Source organism: Lucilia sericata, unplaced genomic scaffold, assembly GCF_015586225.1.
Source record: "Lucilia sericata isolate MDLA Ls3-8-SP2 unplaced genomic scaffold, ASM1558622v1 Contig002015F_arrow, whole genome shotgun sequence".
NCBI lineage: Eukaryota > Metazoa > Arthropoda > Insecta > Diptera > Calliphoridae > Lucilia > Lucilia sericata.
This window is the reverse complement of record NW_023995880.1, coordinates 57,352-77,554: the sequence shown is the minus strand read 5'-3', so window position 1 is coordinate 77,554 and position 20,203 is coordinate 57,352. Positions and strand designations below refer to the sequence as shown.

The following is a 20,203-nucleotide window of genomic DNA, read 5'->3' as shown; positions in this document are numbered from 1 at the left end:
TATCTATCTATCTATCTATCTATCTATCTATCTATCTATCTATCTATCTATCTATCTATCTATCTATCTATCTATCTATCTATCTATCTATCTATCTATCTATCTATCTATCTATCTTGACACTGGTTTTTAAAAAGGGATTTGAGGAAGTTCTTATGAACAACTTTTGTTTATCTTTCTTATATTTTCCTCTTTTATTTCGTTAAAACTTTCATTGGGTTATTTCACAACATAAATTCATATGCACTGTTCATACTGTTCTTTCTGCCGTTTTCTATTTATTTTACATAGCAAATGTTAAATTTTCTTTTATGCCCTTTTTCGGCGAACAACTTGTTCTACTTGTATTGGATTAGACGAAAATATTAATTTTAAAGGCGGCTCTAACACTCTACCACTTCAAATTTGAGCCAAGTTTTTTTTTTGTCTACAAATGATTTTTGAACAAAAGTCTGCCAAAAAACATCATGTTCATGTTTCGTTTAAATTCTTGTTCATGAACAAATTTTGGGATGCATAGATAGATATTCAGTACAATTCGTGCCAAGAATTTCGTTTTTCATTTGTAGTTTTCTTATTTTCTTTGCTTGCAAGAAGTCATGGTTCATTTGCAAATAAAATGGATATAAAAATGAAGAAGAAAATGAGTAAAATGCTTAACAAACGTAATTATAAAAACGTCTGAACTTGTTTCGTATAATAATCATAACTTCCAGACGCACTTGAAAGCTCCCCAAAAAAAAAAATAAAATTCAGGACAAGAAACCAAATGTTGAATATTTAACTCCCAAAATATTTTAGAAATTGGATGTGTATTGGTATACAAATTAGACTAGCAGCCATTAATAATCAAGCATTCCACCAAGGTTTATGCTGAAGTTTAGCATTACTCTTCTCTAAATTATAGCACCCTAATATAACCACTCAAAACTTATGTTATCCAACACATCCTTGTATATTATTTAGGATTCTTTCTATTGAATTTACTTTAAATAGGAAGTAATTCATACATCAATTTATATAACCTTAATCAACTGCTTATTCATCTACAATTCCCCTTAATTATAGTATGAGAAATTTGGCAGCATATTTTAAATAAAAGTGTATTTCATTTAGTTACATTATTTCACATTCAATGATACAATTTGTATCTCTCTAAATTTAGTTTTAACTTATTTTTAGTTGAAGTTATTAGTCGAATTTTTCTAATTTCTTGTTTGCCTTATTAACAAAAATACGTTTAACTTAAATTTAAGTTAAAACAATGGCCTTTTATAGTAAACGTCATAGTCGTGATTAACAGTCACGTGCGTAGCGCCTCATTATAGAAGCATGATTAAAATAAAAGTGACAGTGGAGTAAACAAAAAAGTGATAAAATTTCAGTCTTAAATAAATGCCTTGGCAATTAATTAGTCCATTATTTTTACTGTAGATCAGTCTATAATCATGACTATAGATCAGTGTATAGTTTAGACTATAAATCATTCTATAGTATAGATTATAAATCGGCCTTAATCTTGCATATAGATCAGAATCTTGACTATAGATCAATTTATAGTCTTAACTATAGATCAATCTATAGTCATGACTGTAGATCAATCTATAGTCTTGACTGTAGATCAATCTATAGTCTTGACTACAGATCAATCTATAGTCTTGAATGTAGATCAATCTATAGTCTTGACTATAGATCAATCTATAGTCTTGACTATAGATCAATCTATAGTCTTGACTATAGATCAATCTATGGTCTTGGCTATAGATTAATCCATGGTCTTGGCTATAGATCAATCTATAGTATTGACTATAGATGACTCCATAGTCAAGGATTAATCTATCAATACATATTCTTGACGAGAGCTCAATCTATAGTCTTGACTATAGATCTGTAGCCTTGACGATAGATCAATTTATAGTCTTGACTATAGATCAATCTATAGTCTTGACTATAGATCAATCTATAGTCTTGACTATAGATCAATCTATAGTCTTGACTACAGATCAATCTATAGTCTTGACTATAGATCAATCTATAGTCTTGACTGTAGATCAATCTATAGTCTTGACTACAGATCAATCTATAGTCTTGACTTTAGATCAATTTATAGTCTTGACTATAGATCAATCTATAACCTTGACTATAGATCAATTTATAGTCTTGACTATAGATCAATCTATAGTCTTGACTGTAGATCAATTTATAGTCTTGACTATAGATCAATTTATAGTCTTGACTATAGATCAATCTATAGTCTTGACTATAGATCAATCTATAGTCTTGACTATAGATCAATCTATAGTCTTGACTGTAGATCAGTCTATAGTCTTGACTGTAGATCAATCTATAGTCTTGACTACAGATCAATCTATAGTCTTGACTTTAGATCAATTTATAGTCTTGACTATAGATCTATCTATAATCTTGACTATAGATCAATTTATAGTCTTGACTATAGATCAATCTATAGTCTTGACTATAGATCAATTTATAGTCTTGACTATAGATCAATCTATAGTTTTGACTATAGAACAATCTATAGTCTTGACTATAGATCAATCTATAGTCTTGACTATAGATCAATCTATAGTCCTGACTATAGATCAATCTATAGTCTTGACTATAGACCAATCTATAGTCTTGATTATAGATCAATCTATAGTCTTGTCTATAGATCAATCTATAGTCTTGTCTATAGATCAATCTATAGTCTTGTCTATAGATCAATCTGTAGTCTTGACTATAGATTAATCTATGGTCTTGACTATAGATTAATCTATGGTCTTGGCTGTAGATCAATATATGGTCTTGGCTATAGATCAATGTATAGTCTTGACTATAGATCAATGTATAGTCTTGACTATAGATGAATCCATAGTCAAGGATTAATCTAAATTTTATACACATCCGTTGTGTAAATGTTAACAAACGTGGTAAGCTCACTATAAGCAACGGATTGTTTGTCAACAGTGAGCTTACCGCGTTTGTTAACATTTAGACAACGGGTGTGTATAAAATTTAGATTTCGACAACTAATTGTTGCAATGTTGTCAACATTACATAGTGTTGTCGTACGTGTGTATATACTTTGACAACGAATGGTATTGAAAAATTCTAAACAGTTTTGTGTCATTTTGGTACCAGGAGTGTATATTTTTTTTCCCCTCTTGTGATATTGACTAAAGATCAGTCTATTGTCTTGACTAAAGATTAATCTATTCTCGACTATGTACTAGTCTATAGTCTTGACTTTTGATCAATAGTTTTCTCTATAGATCAGTCTTGTCCCACTGTTCATTTTACAAAATTATTTCAATTTTTTTATAAGATTACAACAAAATAACGAAAACCAAAGGCTTCACCTAAACGTTTGTTCATGGAAACAAAATCGCTAATGTTGTAATGCTGTTTGTTATTGCTGGTTTTTTTCTTCTGTTTAACGCGCTTAACTAATTTGTGCACACAATAAGCCATTTATTAAATCGGTGAACTTCTTTCTTTGTTTCTTACAAACTAAACTACAAACAAAACTAAACGAAATAGAAAAGCGATAACGATGACAAACGTAACAAATGATGGCAATAGTGGAAAATAAGAACAATATTGCAAGCATGAACTCTCATGCATTCAAACACATACTTACTTAGTATATGTTGCAAATTGCACTTACAACAATGTTAAATAGCAAATAAGTTTCATTGACAATATGTTTACACAAAGGAAAACTTTTAACTGCTCATATTGCTAATGTTAACGTATAAGGTTGTTATTGTTGTTTGCAACTGAACTCAACCGAACTGAACTGATCATAATCTTAACGCGTTTCCCTAGACACATTTTGCGTTCTTTTTTTGTACAATGTTGTCGTCCTGCTGCAAGGAAACATTAAGTTTAGTTAGACCAACAAAAATTGGGTTTGGGTTTTTTCGAATATATTTTTTCTGCTTTTTGGATACATTGTTCACAATGCATGAAAATTGCCTCTTTAGCCTATTAAATGGTAGTTAGTAGTAGTTGTTGTTCCAAACAACAGCAGCAGCAATTGTTAGTTATTGTTGTTAGTTGTACTTGTAGAATGTAACAATAACATGTAACTTTGTAAAATGCACTTTAAAAGATGACAGAACAACTAAGCACAGCAGGAGTGAGTTTTGTTTGGTCATTTAAAGTAGTAGAAAAGGGTGAGTAGGGGGTATTTGAAATTGGTTATAAAATAGATTTTTGAATATAGGTTCAGAGTGCCCGGTAAGATAGTTCCTATCAGTCTAAAACTTATGGGTTCAAAATATTTTAATTTAAAGATTTTGACATCTTGTAGCATAAATATACCATCAAGTCCTTTGATTTAATTCCCCTTATTAATTTTTCAGTTTTCTTACATAGTTGCTTTTCCGAATAAAATCTCCGCCTTTTAACATTATAGGGATTTCCTACTTAAGCACGGATTTGTGGAACATTTTAAGAGCTTAAAGCCAAACCTTAAAAAATCAACAACAAAAGCAACACAGCAGCCGTACGAACATATACATATAAATTGGAATAAGCTAAAATTCATCTCACCATAACAAAGCTCATGATGATGTTAGAGGTGATGCAGTTATTGGCATTGTCGTCGGTATATTGCTACACTTTTTGCAGTCTTCTGTCTAAATTAACAAAAGAATGTGCAACAAATTGATTGTTTAACTTTTAACTATAGAACTTTTGTGTAAAAGTATGTATTTATGAATGTATCCAACTAAAGGAGGAATATTGTAATACTACCTTATATTTGATAGGTCTGAACGTACCTTCTTAAGACGAGTAACATACAATTTAATACATTGTGAGAGGTAGTTTTGAAAGAATGAATTCATGGTCCGATGCCCACGAGCAGATTACAACAAGTTTATTTATATTATAGTAAAGTTCTCGTTAGATCAGTTAAAATACAGGTCTAGTTGAATTCTAGTTCAGGTCTAGTTCAGTTCTAGTTCAGTTCTAGTTCAGTTCTAGTTCAGGTCTAGTTCAGTTCTAGTTCAGTTCTAGTTCAGTTTCTAGTTCAGTTCTAGTTCAGTTCTAGTTCAGTTCTAGTTCAGTTCTAGTTCAGTTCTAGTTTAGTTCTAGTTCAGTTCTAGTTCAGTTCTAGTTCAGTTCTAGTTCAGTTCTAGTTCAGTTCTAGTTCAGTTCTAGTTCAGTTCTAGTTCAGTTCTAGTTCAGTTCTAGTTCAGTTCTAGTTCAGTTCTAGTTCAGTTCTAGTTCAGTTCTAGTTCAGTTCTAGTTCAGTTCTAGTTCAGTTCTAGTTCAGTTCTAGTTCAGTTCTAGTTCAGTTCTAGTTCAGTTCTAGTTCAGTTCTAGTTCAGTTCTAGTTCAGTTCTAGTTCAGTTCTAGTTCAGTTCTAGTTCAGTTCTAGTTCAGTTCTAGTTCTGTTCTAGTTCAGTTCTAGTTCAGTTCTAGTTCAGTTCTAGTTCAGTTCTAGTTCAGTTCTAGTTCAGTTTTTGTTTAAAGTTCAGATACTCCTGTTTTAAATACAAACCAGATTTGGTATTCATATCGACCCGCTTTATTAAAAATCTTGATATAATTGTTCATTATATTGATATCCATTCAGATGAATTCATTCTTTCTACCAGCGACTTCTTTTTTTTTTTTTTTGTTGACAACCTAGTGTTTGTTGTAACAATAACACTTTTGTTTGCTGTCTTCTCGTATTCCATTAACATTTTTTGAAATGTAGTGCAACTTTTCGTACTTTATGTGACATTTAATTTGTTTCTTGCCTTGTTCTTTTGTCGTTGTTTCCTTAGTGCAACAAACAAGCAACAACTAAAAATCGATTGTGTTGTTTCAAATTGTAACAAGCAGCCCGACTTTGTCAAAAGACAAAGAATAAGTGTGTAGTCTTTAAACTAAAACTCTGGCTTGATTTACTCCATTATTTGTGCCATTTATGGAGTGTGTATATTTTGCATTATTTTCTCGTGTTTTAAGATTTTTAGATTTGATTTTGCAATTTGCAAAAGGAAGAAACAAAAAAAGAAGTTAGTGTCGTAAATGTTGTCGTTGTTGCCTTTTGTTTTAGGTTGGAAAAAGGTTCACATTGAAATCGATTTTTGTTTTGTCTAAAATTAACGAATTGTTAACAATTTTCAATTTGTTAAACACGTTTAAATGAAGCAATATCACGATGCTTAGTTGGTGGTGACAAAGTTTGTAGAAATGTTAATAGCAATTGAGTTGAGACAAAGGGAAAATGTTGTAACATTTAATTTTGTGTTTATTCAAGGAAATTAGTTTATTAAAAAAAAATTTACAGTGAGTTTTTTTTTAGTAATATTTACTATATACTTTAACTGTTTTCTATAGATTTACTTTGAATTTTATTTAACTTAGCTTCATTAAATTTCTTAGTTTATTATTTAAATTATTACAAACAACATTTGCTTTTACCACATACATAATTTATAAACTGCAGAAAAAAAAAGTTCAAATTCTTTTATATAAAAAAGTGAAAATTAACACCACTGTTGCACCAACATGTTAAGTTGTGAAAACTTTATGATTTATGGCATGTGAATTATTTTGTTCCCCAAAATGTGCAAAAAAAAAAAATGGAAATTTTATATGAACTCCTAGAGCAAAAGTACCAACAATATAATTTGCTGGCAGAAATAAGTAAAAAAAAAAAAATAAAATACCGGAAGTTTATGAACACTGTATCAAAATTTTTGGGGTGAATTTTCAAAAGTATAGAAACCATACCGACCATACCGATATAGGAAACACCCTAGATCTGATTCGTATTATTTTCTTAATTGAACGCATTTCTACATCGATTTTTGTTTAATAATTTAGGTGTTTAAACATCTTATTATTTTTCGATTAAACACATATTTAAGAGTTAGCAGCCGATTACAATTTTTTTCAATAATTTTCTTTAAAAATCTCTCTATCAGTTGCCGTATCCTAAAATTTGAGAAATCCCCGTTTTTATACGTTTAAATTGAGCCATTTTTTGTGGTCATCTCGTTTTTATTGGAACGAAATAATCAGTTAAATTTTGATATTGAGGCAAGTTTTAAATTATTTGTATAATTAGATCCATTTAATATGTAAATCGGTTAATCGATTGAATACCCTACTACCTATAACATATGATGATATTTTAAATAAACTTTATATATTAATATAGGCAAGAAGCACTGCAGCCACTGCAGAAAAGAGAAACAATAATAAAAAAAGTCAAGCCAATCTTATGTGGTCGTTGAGTTGTTGTACACAAACTTTGTCGTCTGGCAGTTTCTACAAGTAGAACAAAAAAAAAAAGGTTGACTACAAACGAATACGTTTCCTTTCAACAGAAATGCTCTTTTTTTTAAATACATACATCTTTGTACCCTACATTATAGTGAGGTGGATATTATGCGTTTGAACTGATGTTTGTAACACCCAAAGATATTGGTGCTACAACCAATCGACTCCAAATCACTTTCTTAATCGATTAAGTTATGTCCGTCCATCTGAAACATACTTTTCTCTTGGCTCGGCACCACAGTTTTGCATAAGTTTAAGTGTTACTACAGATTTTCTTACCGATCACTCATCTAGAATTATACCAATCGGCTCAGAATCACTTTCTGAATCGATTTAGTCATGTCCGTCCGTCTGTCCGTCTGAAACATACTTTTCTCTTTTCCAAAGACGAAGTCTAATGAAAATTGTTAAAAATCGGTTGGTCCATTATTTCACCTAGCCCCCATACAGCTGTACCTCTAAAAGGGCTCTTGAGTTCAAAATTATGTTAAATGTTCTAGTACAAAATCTCCACAATTAGTTTTGTATAAGTCTAAATATTATGCCGATTTTGTTAACGATCAGAACTAATTTGACCCTAGCCCCTATAAAAGGAACTTTCAGAAAGTGACTTAAAGGTTAGCAATTCACTTAAAAACACTTGAATCACAATGATGTTCTGCATAAAAAACTTTAATGTAAACGTCAATCCCTCTATTAACTAAAATTTGTAAGGGATAGGTCCATATGCTCCCTTTTATTTTATTATACCATTCACCTTCGTTAGAAAAGTATATATGTATAAATTTTTCATTCCGTTTGTAACTTCTATAATATAATTTTCCGACCCTATAAAGTATATATATTCCGAGTCCTGTCTGTCCGTCTGTCTCTATGTTGTTGAAATCAATTTTCTGAAGATATCCTCGGGATCCAAATCTTTAACCAATTCTGTCAAACATGAAGTTTCCTATTTAAAATCAGCTAAATCGGTTCATAAATAACGGAAATATGAGCAAATATCCGAGACAACCTCTGAAAATTTCATAAAAATTAGATTTTTCTAAGCATGTAGAGCCCGGATTAAGTGAGAACACATAAAAGGGGACTTTTTGGTATTTTTTCATTCTACAAAAGGTACTTTTTGAATTTTCTATAATATTGAACCTAAACGGGTACTACTGGTACTTTTTGTTCTACAAAAGGTACTTTTTGAATTTTCTATAATATTGAACTTAGAAACGAGGAATTTTGTATGTAAGGCCCGATTAGGTGAGAATCTATAAAAGGGAACTATTTGGTACTTTTTTGTTCTACAAAAATGTACTTTTGAATTTTCTATAATATTGAACCTAGAAACATGGAATTAAGTATTTGGAGCTCGGTTTAAGTGAGATCCTATAAAATTGGACTTTTTCGTACTTTTCGTTATATAAAAGGTACTTTTTGAATTTTCTATAATATTGAACCTAGAGACATGAAATTAAGTATGTAGTGCCCGGATTAAGTGAGAACTTATAAAAAGGGGACTTTTTGGTACTTTTTGTACTTCAAAAGATACTTTTTGAATTTTCTATAATATGGAACCTAGAAACATTAAATTAAGCATGTAGAGCCTTGATTAAGTGAGAACTTATAAAAAGGGACTTTTTGGTACTTTTCGTTTTTCAAAAGGTACTTTTTGAATTTTCTATATATTGAAGCTAGAAACATTAAATTAAGCATGTAGAGCCCGGAGTAAGTGAGAACATGTAAAATGGACTTTTTGGTACTTTTAAGTTAAGACAAATCAGGAGGAAACGATTTTTTCAACTTTTTTGTTTTATGACTGATACAGTCTTTGGTTTTTATGCACATACGCAACACCCTGTTTGAACGGAAATCTATAAAAGGAGACTTTGTGGTACTTTTTCGTTTAACAACTGGTATTCTTGATCTTTTTTTTAATAATTTTTTGTACTGACCTATTTTTTTTTATCACCATCATGGTGAAGGGTATAAAGGGAATCGGCATAGCCGAATATAGAACTCTTACTTGTTATAACCCACCATCAAAAAAGATGGGGGTATATTTTTTTTGTCATTCCGTTTGTAACACATTGAAATATTCGTCTAAAGACCCATAAAAGTATATATATTCTGGGTCCTTATTAGATTCTAAGACGATCTAGCCATGTCCGTCCGTCTGTCCGTCTGTCCGTCTGTCTGTCTGTCTGTTGAAAACACGATAGAGTCCAAACGGAAGTAGCTAGCAAGCTGAAATTTTGCACAGATACTTCTAGTTGATGCAGTTTGTTTGGTATTGAAAATGGGCAATATCGGTCCACGATTTCGCCTAGCCCCCATATAAGGCCCCCTTCAGAAAATGACTTTATCGCTCATAACTTGCTAAGGGAAGCATCAATAGCGGTGAAATTCGGCACAAACATGTTTTTATGGGAACATAAATCTCTTCGTAGAATTTTATAAGGATCGGTCCGTAATTGACCCTACCCCCATATAAAGTCCCCTTCAGAAAACGACTTATCGCCTATAACTGGATAAGAGAAGCATCAATAGCGGTGAAATTCGGCACAAACATGTTTTTATGGGAACATAAATCTCTTTGTAAAATTTTACAAAGTCCCCTCAGAAAATGACTTTATCGCCCATAACTGGCTAAGAAAAGCATCAATTGCAGTGAAATTGGCACAAACATGTTTAATGAGAACTTAAATCTCTTTGTAAAATTTTACAAGAATCGGTCCATAATTGACCCTACCCCCCCACATAAAGTCCTCCCTTCAGAAAATGACTTTATCGCCCATAACTGGCTAAGAGAAGCATCAATTGCGGTGAAATTCGCAATTGGTTCTATGAGAACCTAAATCTATTTGTAAAATTTATAAGGATCGGTTCATAATTGACCCTACCACCCCATATAATGACTTTAAGGCTTATTACTGACTCAAAAATGTGAGTACAGCAGTAAAATTCTACAAGTTTTGTCCAAGCCAAAAGTTCTTTATCAAATTTTATTAGGATCGATCCTTAATTAACCCTATCCCACTTGTAAAGGCCCCTTCAGAAAATGACTTTAAAGCTCATTACTAGCTTAAAACTGTGAGTACATCGATGAATTTCGACATAAACATTTTTCGTATTAGCTAAAATCTCCCACTAAATTTTATGAGGATCAGTCTGTAATTGACCCTACCCGCCTATAAGGTCCCCCTTCAGATAATGACTTTAACGCTCATTACTGACTCAAAAATGCGATACAATCGTTTTAATTTTTTGAAGTATAGATCCATAATTGACTTACACGGGGGTGGGCGTATAGGGGCGCCTTTAACGATTCACTCCAGAGAATCACTTTAACGCTCATGTATGGCTCAAAAGTTCTTCCAAATTACGGTAGTTTTATAGGAACTGGAAGTTTTCAACTGAATTTGATGAGGATAACTAATCAAACAGCCATTTTCGGTTCCCTTCAGATAATTATTTTAAACCTCATGACTGAATTAAAGATACAAGTACAGCTACATTAGATACAAATAATTATTGTATATAAACCGACAAGGATAGGTCCATAATTGACTCTACCCTCCATATAACCACTCTTATAAAAAAACAGTTTATGGTTATAAATATTAGATCAAACAAAATTAATATTTTTAATTCGGAAGAGCACGGTCCATGCTTAAGCCCTTATTAAATTCCCTCTACCAAATATTTCCCTGATGTTCATATAAATATTGACATATGATTCAACATAGATCGATAATATCAAAGTTTATTTATAAGGATGATTTGATGGTGGGTATATAAGATTCGGCATGGCCGAATATAACACTCTTACTTGTTTTTTACTTAATTTTTACACTTTATTTCCGCTGTGTATGCTATGATGAAAAGATTCTTTGTAGTATATACATAAATATTTTAAAGTTGCATTAAGAAATGTGGTGTGGTATTAACAGATTTTAGTGACAACAACAGAACTTAACAGAAAGAGAAAAACAGCATTCATAGTTTTTATTTATACTTTTATATAAATATATATGTATGTGTGTATAAACAATGAAAAAATACATATACAATAATATGCACTCGTCCTATATATTTGTATAGAAATGTATTTATGTACACAGAAAGAAAAATTGCCTTACTAGTACAATTTGAATTTGGTACTTAAATGATCCGTACTTAAATCAAGTTTTTTTTATCAGGATACTTTGACACCAATACAAATTGATTTGAGTACAGATTACTCAATTCTTTTTTTGAGTGTATATGTATATGAACAAAACAGTTGTCGTGTATTATTTTGTTTTTTTTTTTTTAACATACTGCATAGTAATATTAACAATATGCGTGTTTTTCTTTTCATAGTAAATTTTGTACATTTACTTTTTGTTGTTGGCTTCATCCACCATTATAACCGGAAGTAAGGTGCTTTTTGTTTTAACGACAAAATCAGCGCGTTGTTTTTTATTTTCCATTATTTTTATGTTATATTTTTTTTACAAATGGCGTATGAGTATTTCCAACTTTAACATCAGTTTCATCAACTGTTTTTTCTATAATTACCTATATATGTTAGTATGCGTGTTTGTATTTATGTTCAAATGTATCTCAGCAAAAACTTACTTTGAAGAGTAATGAGTTAAAAAAGCTAAAAAAAAAACGCTTTTCACTACTTATTTAATAGCATTTTAACTCATTATTTTAACACTTTAATGACTGACGTACATAGGAGGCAAGTACTTACCACGCTCGCTTATAAATAGTTACTAAAATAAGTAATTATAAATTATAAAGTTCAAAAGTTGTTTTGTTTTACGTACAGAAAAATAGCTCATACATGATACGAACGTGAGCCTCTTGTTCGTTATTTTATTGTGAGTCAAATATTGGTTTTTGTGTATGTAAAATACAGTTGCTACCAAGCAGTTCGGTCGGACAGTCCCGAACTATCAATTTAACCTACCACTTAGGGTTACCCCTAGCCACCGACTGCTCAGATGACTAGCTATTTTAACATGTGCTTGTCCTAAGAGGAAGTCAGTCGCATCCCATAGATTACGAAGAGACAGACAGATCTTATGTTTGATTTTTCAAGCATCCACTTTCTCGCTTACAAGGGGACACTAAAGTGACGATCATGTTTACCCTCGTTTACAAAGAGTATATCCGTGACGAAAGACGAATTAGAGACAACCAGGATGGAAATCACTGTTTTTTTTCGTATGCATTGACTCTTTGTCGAACTACTGGGTAGTTCGTGATCAAATAAAAGGTGATAATAAAATTGAAAAACTCAAAATAAAGTACTTACGTATCTGATTGTATATAAGACTTTATAAAAGCACTAAAAAGTAATGCAAACGGTATATAGTAGTCATTGAAAAGTAAGTTGTTGAGTAAGTACAGTAATTAAACGAGTTTTTGCTGGGTATATGACTTGTAGTGTTGGTTGTTAAAAGTGCACAATTTTTGGTACTCACAGTTGATCAAAAAATAGGCTCACTTTTCAATTTAAAACATGTTTCAACTATGTTTCTTTAGTTTTTTAGGTTTTTAGGCCAAAAGAATAAGATTCTTGAAGGAAAATATGAGTGATTATGAAATAAACTCCTTTTTCACCAAGTTTTAAAATTTTTTGATCAAAAGAAAGCTTTGTTTTTATATTCTTTACTTTCGTGATATGGTATTTTAATATGGGATTGTTTTAGGGAAAGTCACAATCATCCAGGTTTTTGCGTAGATTGACGTACTTTAATTTAGATGAAGGACCATTGTTTAAGGACAATATCCTTCTCCCAAATGTTGTTATGACTAAAAAAGGATATATGGCAAAGATCTTTTGTCATGGAATAAACAAAGCAACTTTGAGTTCCACTTTTTGACCTCTTAAACATATCATAATAAAAGTGCTTAATAATTCATTTTTATACCCACCATCAAAAAAATATGGTGGTTATTCCGTTTGTAACACAACGAAATATTGGTCATAGACCTATAAAGTATACATATTTGGGTCCTTATTAAATTCTAAGACGATCTAGCCATGTCAGTTCCGTCGTCTGTCTGTCGTATGTCTGTTGAAATCACGATAGGGACCACACGGGAGGAGCTAGACAGTTGAAATTTTGCATAAATATTCTCTTGTTTGGTATTGAAAATGGGCAATATCGGTCCACGTTTTCGGATAGTCCCCATACAAGTGGAACACCAAAAACCAGCTTTAAAGGGAATAACTGTTTTAGAAGTACGAGTTTAGCGACGAAATTCGAAATAAAAAAATTTCATATGAGCCAAAATCTTTCTACCAAATTTTTTGACGATTGGTCCATAATTGACCCTACCCCCTATATAAGGTAACCTTTAGGAAATTACTTATCACTCATTACTGGCCTAGCGATGAAATTCGTTATAAGTGAGTTTCTTACGAGCCAAAACCTCTCTAAGGTCCCCTTCAAAAATATTTTGTTTTTAAAAATTAATATTTTGTTAGTTCAAAAGAGTTCGGTCCATAATTGACTTAAGCCATATTCCAAATATCACCCTGATGTTTATAGGTGAGCATTCCTTTACGGCACAGCCGAATATAACACTCTCACTTGTTATTTTTAGAATTTTTTACTTAATGAAAATTTTTTACTTTTAATTGCAATTGTCTGTCTTTCTATTGCAAAAACTATTAAAAAATTTTAAACACCTGTAGTATTTATTCTGCCCCACTGATCATTTTAATGAAATACATAAAATTTAATTCTAAACAGATTCTATTGTATATGGTGGAATAATTATAAGCAATAAATGTTTAAACTATTTTTGGGCATATAAATTTTGTAGAATATAAGATCAAAGCATTAAATGGAATTTTCTATTGACTTATATGACTTTATGACCAAGTTTTGCATTTCTATAAAATTCGTAGAAACTTTGAAATGTTTACTATAAATGTGTTAAAAATTCAATGGAAATAAGACCTCAAATAAAATTAAATACGATGGACAATATAAGAAACTATGGTTTTTATTAATATATCTAACAGCATTCAAAACAAAAAACTACAACTCATTCATATGGATAATTTTTCATTACTTCCAACATACGCTTATGCGCCAATTCTCTGGCATCGATGCCCCACAACATAGTCATATGATTCCATTTCTTATAGGGATAAAGAGAATTTTCCACAACATTTGGCAGCATACGGGCCAAACGTTTAACATCCACAACACTGGAAGATAATCATTATGTGTATAATACAGACCCACCGGAACGGTAATCTTTTTCAGTGGATATTCCGGCGGACTTGTTTGGCCATAGTGTTTCATATTCTCTTGGGGACCATAATCATATTTACAAAATCTATCACTCTTTACCAATTGCAAATAATGTTCAACTTGCTTGATATTACAGCCAGCAGGCACATGACCAAAAATCGCAGGTAACATGGTCTGTAAAATAAATCATAAGAGTTCTACACACAAATGTATTTCGGACTCCAACTTACCATATTAGTTTGTTTTACATCTTTACCCAAGACCTTAAAAAAAACATCTAAACAAGTATCCTCAGCTAGTTTTGAAGTTAGACACATTTTATAAAACATTTCGTTGCGCGGAACAAAGTCTGTTAAATGCTCCTTAGAGGCCTGAACAAAATTCATGGTCATTCCCAATAAAGGTGATTTAACATGTTTCATATAAGCCACTGGTGCCAAGGCATGCATCATAGTTATTTTCTCATTATACTCTGGACGCAACGAGCATAAAACCCAAAATGATGTAGTGCCCTGTGAATGTCCAAAATAACCAGTTTTCTTATAACCTGTTTGTGCCAAAACATAATCTATCATAGCGGCTAAATCGTAATAACCAATTTCATTCCAAGTAAATTTCCAAAAATCTCTATCAGTATCTGGATCGAGGGTGGTATGGTTGCGGGAATAACGATTTCCTCTAGCATTACCCAACCAAACATCGTAACCATTATCCGATAAGAAATAGGCTGGAGATAGGTATTAGTTTTATAAGTTGAAAATTGCTTAACAAAATTTATTTACCTGGTGCTTTATGAGGACCCATTAAGATCCATGTAGCGGAACTGTCTTCCAAACCATGCATTAAAAACACGGGAGGTGCATTAGGTTTCGGTATGCGATGTACTCTTAAAATGTATTTATCTTTAGTTGTTACATAATGGGTTTCCACCGGATACTTGTATTTATGTATCAGTTGGGCCTATGAGGAAAAAAGCAAATATAAAGGGTCTAATTAACGAAATTTTTTCCAAATTCTCACATACCGTGTCCAATTCAGCATCCTCTATTACACTTCTAGGATAATTATCTTCCATATAACCACCTTCTACCAAGACCCATAATTTAAGTATCACACTACATACTATAAAATTTGTATAACTCGGAAATTATTAAATATCATTTCTATGAAAAAGATACTTTCCGTTTAGTTTTTTTACAATCCAACTTAAATTGTAATAATAGTACGAGTAATTAAATGTATATTAACACTAAAATATTTTTCATTATGAAAAGCAAATTTTTTGAATTTCAACTGAGATTGTATTTAGATAATTTTTGAAACATTTCATTTTACTGTTTACTGTTGTTGTTCATAATGTATTGTTTATAGACGACTATACTGCAATTATAAAAATTAATTAAATGATTTTTGAATATAAAACGAAAATATATTGGGTAGCCTAAAGTGATTTTGTATTAGTTCTATAGTTGAAACGAAAAGTCGACTTTTCGACTTTTTGCATTTAGTTAAATATGTCGACTTTTCGTCATTTTGCATTTTATGAAAAGTCGATTTTTCGACTTTCTTCATTTCATTAAAAGTCGACTTTAGTATTTTATAACTAGTCGACTTTTCGACTTTTTGATTTTTTCGACTTTTTTACTATTTTTTTGACATTTTTCGAGTTTTTTCCGACTATTTTAGAGTTTTTGACTTTTTTTTCCACTTTTTTTAAAATTTTCGACTATTTTTTACTTTTTCTACTATTTTCGAGTTTTTCGACTTTTTCCGAATTTTTTCGACTTTTACAGAATTTTTTCGACTTTTTCCTAAATTTCGACTATTTTTTACTTTTTTCTACCCCTGACCCCTGATCTCCGCACAAGAATTGCCAGTGGGTCTCAAATATTCGGTAATTTGAGCCTTTTCCCGGGAAAAATAATTGAAATTAAAGCAATTTTGACATCTATTCGATAAAATACATTATTTCGCATTTGCCACTCAACTCACTAAAATTCATTTCGTGGATCTAAAATATACTAAAACAATTTTACAATTATTTTCCCCCTAATCAGCTCAGAATTACGGAATTTTTGCGACCCATTCGGATTGAGAAAGGCAGGTCTCCTCAGGACACTCTAATGTATATAGAAAAATTAGGGTATTCAAGTAGTATTATTTCAATGAATGTTCCCTCATCTTGGTGCTATTGTAATCAACAGGTATAGAGGTCACATCGGTTTAGCTTGGATAAAAAATTAGAGGAGTCAATTTATTCGGATGGTCAAACATCCGAATAAATTGGAACAACTACTATTTTATCTAATCAAGTCAGTGGCTGGCAGGGGATTAAACCCATACGGCGTGAAGAGATTGTTGGTTAATTGTTGAAGATGTTGACTATAATCTACATCTATTCTAATATGGATGAATTTGTCAGTTAAGACTCGATAGTTGTCTGTCATTCCGTGGGATGATCCTTATATAAGATGGTGGAAGTGATAGAACTCCCCAACGGTGGTGTTAATAACTGTGGTTGAAATTTACATCTTCTTGTTGGGACAATTATTGTATTCGGTTAGCTATATGATACTGTTCATTCACCTCGACATCAAGGTGGGATGCTGATTTATATTAGCGCATATTTCAGTCTATGTCTCTAAGTGATGTTTCCGATACAATAGGGCCATCTCCGTAGTGTGGTTGCTTGGTCTGAAAAAGTTAGTATTAGAGTGCTTCGGCATTGCTCATGCTATTGTTGACCTTAGTGATCCACCTCCTTCAAGGGAACCTCAAAACATTGACAGTCTCCACCTTGTCCATGGTTTTTATATCATGATGCCTGTAAGTTTGCAACGAGAATTGTTTAGATTCCCTTGAGTACTTAAACAAACTTCTTGTTCATGATCCGTCGGAATCATAATCAAATATAAACATCTGAATACTTTTCCTTGAAGTTTTTCTGTGGCTAGTTGTGCTTAATCTGTGGCCAGCAGGGTATAACTTGGTAACTTTCGATTAAAACCCATATAGCGGGAAGCGATTGTAGGTTATTGGACTGATAAGTTCTAAGAACTTCAAGATTCGTTAAAGTGCTTTTGCCGTTTTGGGTCAAATAGTTGCATAAATAGTGTCGAGAAATGCACCGTCCCAATTGGGTGGAGTCCGATAATTCCTTTTGCATTTAATGATTATTTCTTCCACTGTCGGGGAAGTGTCAGGTATAAGCTGGTTGCTGTCTGTCATTCCATAGGTAATCTTTATATAACAAGGTAATAGATCTTGGTGAAATTTCGAATTGTCTGTCATTCCGTAACGGGTCTACTATGCCAAGAGATTAGATATCTCAAACATCTGAACAAAGCTCTTGTGCAAAGAAAATTGATTTTCCATCCCTGCTGAGTACTCTTTAATACATATGAACTCGAAAGAGCTTAAAAAAGAGAATTTTGTATTTGCCATAACGATACCACATAAAGAGCAATAATTGAATTTTAATATACTAATAATGATTCAGATCTAACATGATAACAATAATTTAAAACAATTAAGCTTATTTTATTAAACCAAAGCTTACAATTTACCAACAAAACTAAAAATATTACAATTATAACTTTACGAGTGAAGTAAAAGCATCATACATATTTTGAATATGAGTCGCGATTCAGTCAAATCAATATTTACAAATTATAAAATATATATTCAAATATTATTAATCTGCGGCATCAGCAATCATTTTGCTCATGTTCAAGCCAAATATTTGGAGGATACTATCCAAAAGCGGTTATAGAAGATGCACATTTAGATACGGTGAGAAAAATTTAAAAGGTCTGGAAAATTCTATTTAAATTATAATTTGTACTTTAGGCCCAACTTATAGAAAAATACAAATATCCGGCAGAAACCCATTATGTTACCACTAACGACAATTATATTTTGCGTTTGCATCGCTTAGCAAATCCCAAAGCACCACCAATTTTGCTTATGCATGGTCTGGTTGATAGTTCAGCCACTTGGGTACTAATGGGACCAACTAAGGCACCAGGTAATATCATGAAAACATATACGTGATCTTTTTTTTATAAAGCTGAATTTTTATTTCTAAACAGCTTATTATTTCTATGACAATGGCTATGATGTCTGGTTGGGTAATGCTCGCGGTAATCGTTATTCGCGCAATCATACAACACTCGATCCCGATAGTGATCAAGAATTTTGGAAATTTAGTTGGCATGAAATTGGTTTCTATGATTTACCCATAATGATAGATCATATTTTGGAAGAAACTGGTTTTAAGAAAATTGCTTATTTTGGACATTCACAGGGTACCTACCGCCTTTTGGGTTTTATGTTCTCTGCAACCTCAATATAATGAGAAAATAACCGTAATGCAAGCTCTGGCACCGGTTTGCCTATTTAAAACATATTAAGACACCTTTACTAACGCATTTTCGAGAATTTGCTAAAGCTTCAAAGATCGAGTAAGAGAATTTTTGCCACGTAATATTATGATGTTTCAGATGTGTTTCATTTCGCAAATGACCGAGAATATGTGTATAGAATTTTTAAATCAACTAATGGGCAATGATGGGGAACAAACAAAATTCGGTAACAAAAAAACAAATTAGTTCAAATTTATATACTCATTTACTATTTTTAATAGACCATGTATCCCGTAATTTTTGGCCATGTTCCAGCCGGTTGTAATCTCAAACAATTTGATCATTACCTTCAACTATCACTGAATGATCGTTTTTGTCAATATGACTATGAACGTGAGGAAAATATGAAACGTTATAATCATTCTATACCACCAGATTATCCCTTAGAGAAGGTAACAAGTACCCATAGGATTGCATTATACTTACAATGATTATTTAAGTAGTGCTATAGATGTCAAGAGATTGGCTGAGAAATTGCCAAATGTTGTGGATAATGTTTTAATCCGTATAAAACTTGGAATCATGTTAGCATGTTGTGGGTATAGATGCCAGAAAACTGTTTCATGAACGAATGTTAAGTTATTGAAGAAATATCCCTTTGAATAGAGGACGAAAAGTAAACGTATTTATTAAAATTTTTTTGTAAATTTTATGATTTTTTTAAAATTATTCAAATTCTGCACCTAATTGAGCTTAATTGATCTTGCTTTTAATGCTCGTAAATATTATATTAATGAATATAAAATTCACAATAGATACGATTAACTACTTCCAAATTCTTTAAATAACGTTCATTATTAAAATTTATTTATTTATTATACCCTACATAATAAAAACATTTATAAAATATCAAAATATGGATCGTACACCCGCAGCAGAAGGAGCTAGAGAGCTACTCATTATTGCCTTAATAATAGTGTAGCTACGTTTTCCATACCATATGAACAATTTTTATGGTACCCAGCACCCAGTCGGTACAGTGGGTGTCGGCTTGGGCTGCCCTTCAATGAGTACTGTCGCAGTTGCTAAGATAAGGAAAAGAAGAAACGGTCTTTTATCTTCTCTGTGAATGCCCTGCTCTAACCGCTAAGCGAAACAGTTTCCTTAACAGTCACTTCATATCCAACCTTGGGTCTTAACTTAATGACATATTGAGATGACATATTTCACAGCTACAGGCTGGATCTAATACAATACAATACTACATCTGACGAGTGGAGTGGTCCTCTC

At 31.8% G+C, this 20,203-nt stretch overlaps 1 protein-coding gene and 1 pseudogene across 1 annotated transcript; one reads left to right on the top strand and one right to left on the bottom strand.

The window, feature by feature from the left end:
* Window positions 1–14,285: 14,285 nt before the first annotated feature.
* LOC119613224 (lipase 1-like) lies at window positions 14,286–15,714 on the bottom strand. Its single transcript, XM_037969179.1, is given in 5 exon segments — window positions 14,286–14,510; window positions 14,513–14,723; window positions 14,780–15,276; window positions 15,332–15,509; window positions 15,574–15,714. Coding segments are annotated over 5 exon segments (1,110 nt in total). The 5' UTR covers window positions 15,625–15,714; the 3' UTR covers window positions 14,286–14,337.
* A 1,655-nt stretch (window positions 15,715–17,369) lies between these two features.
* Window positions 17,370–19,559, top strand: LOC119613223 (annotated as a pseudogene).
* The last annotated feature ends 644 nt before the right edge of the window (window positions 19,560–20,203 follow it).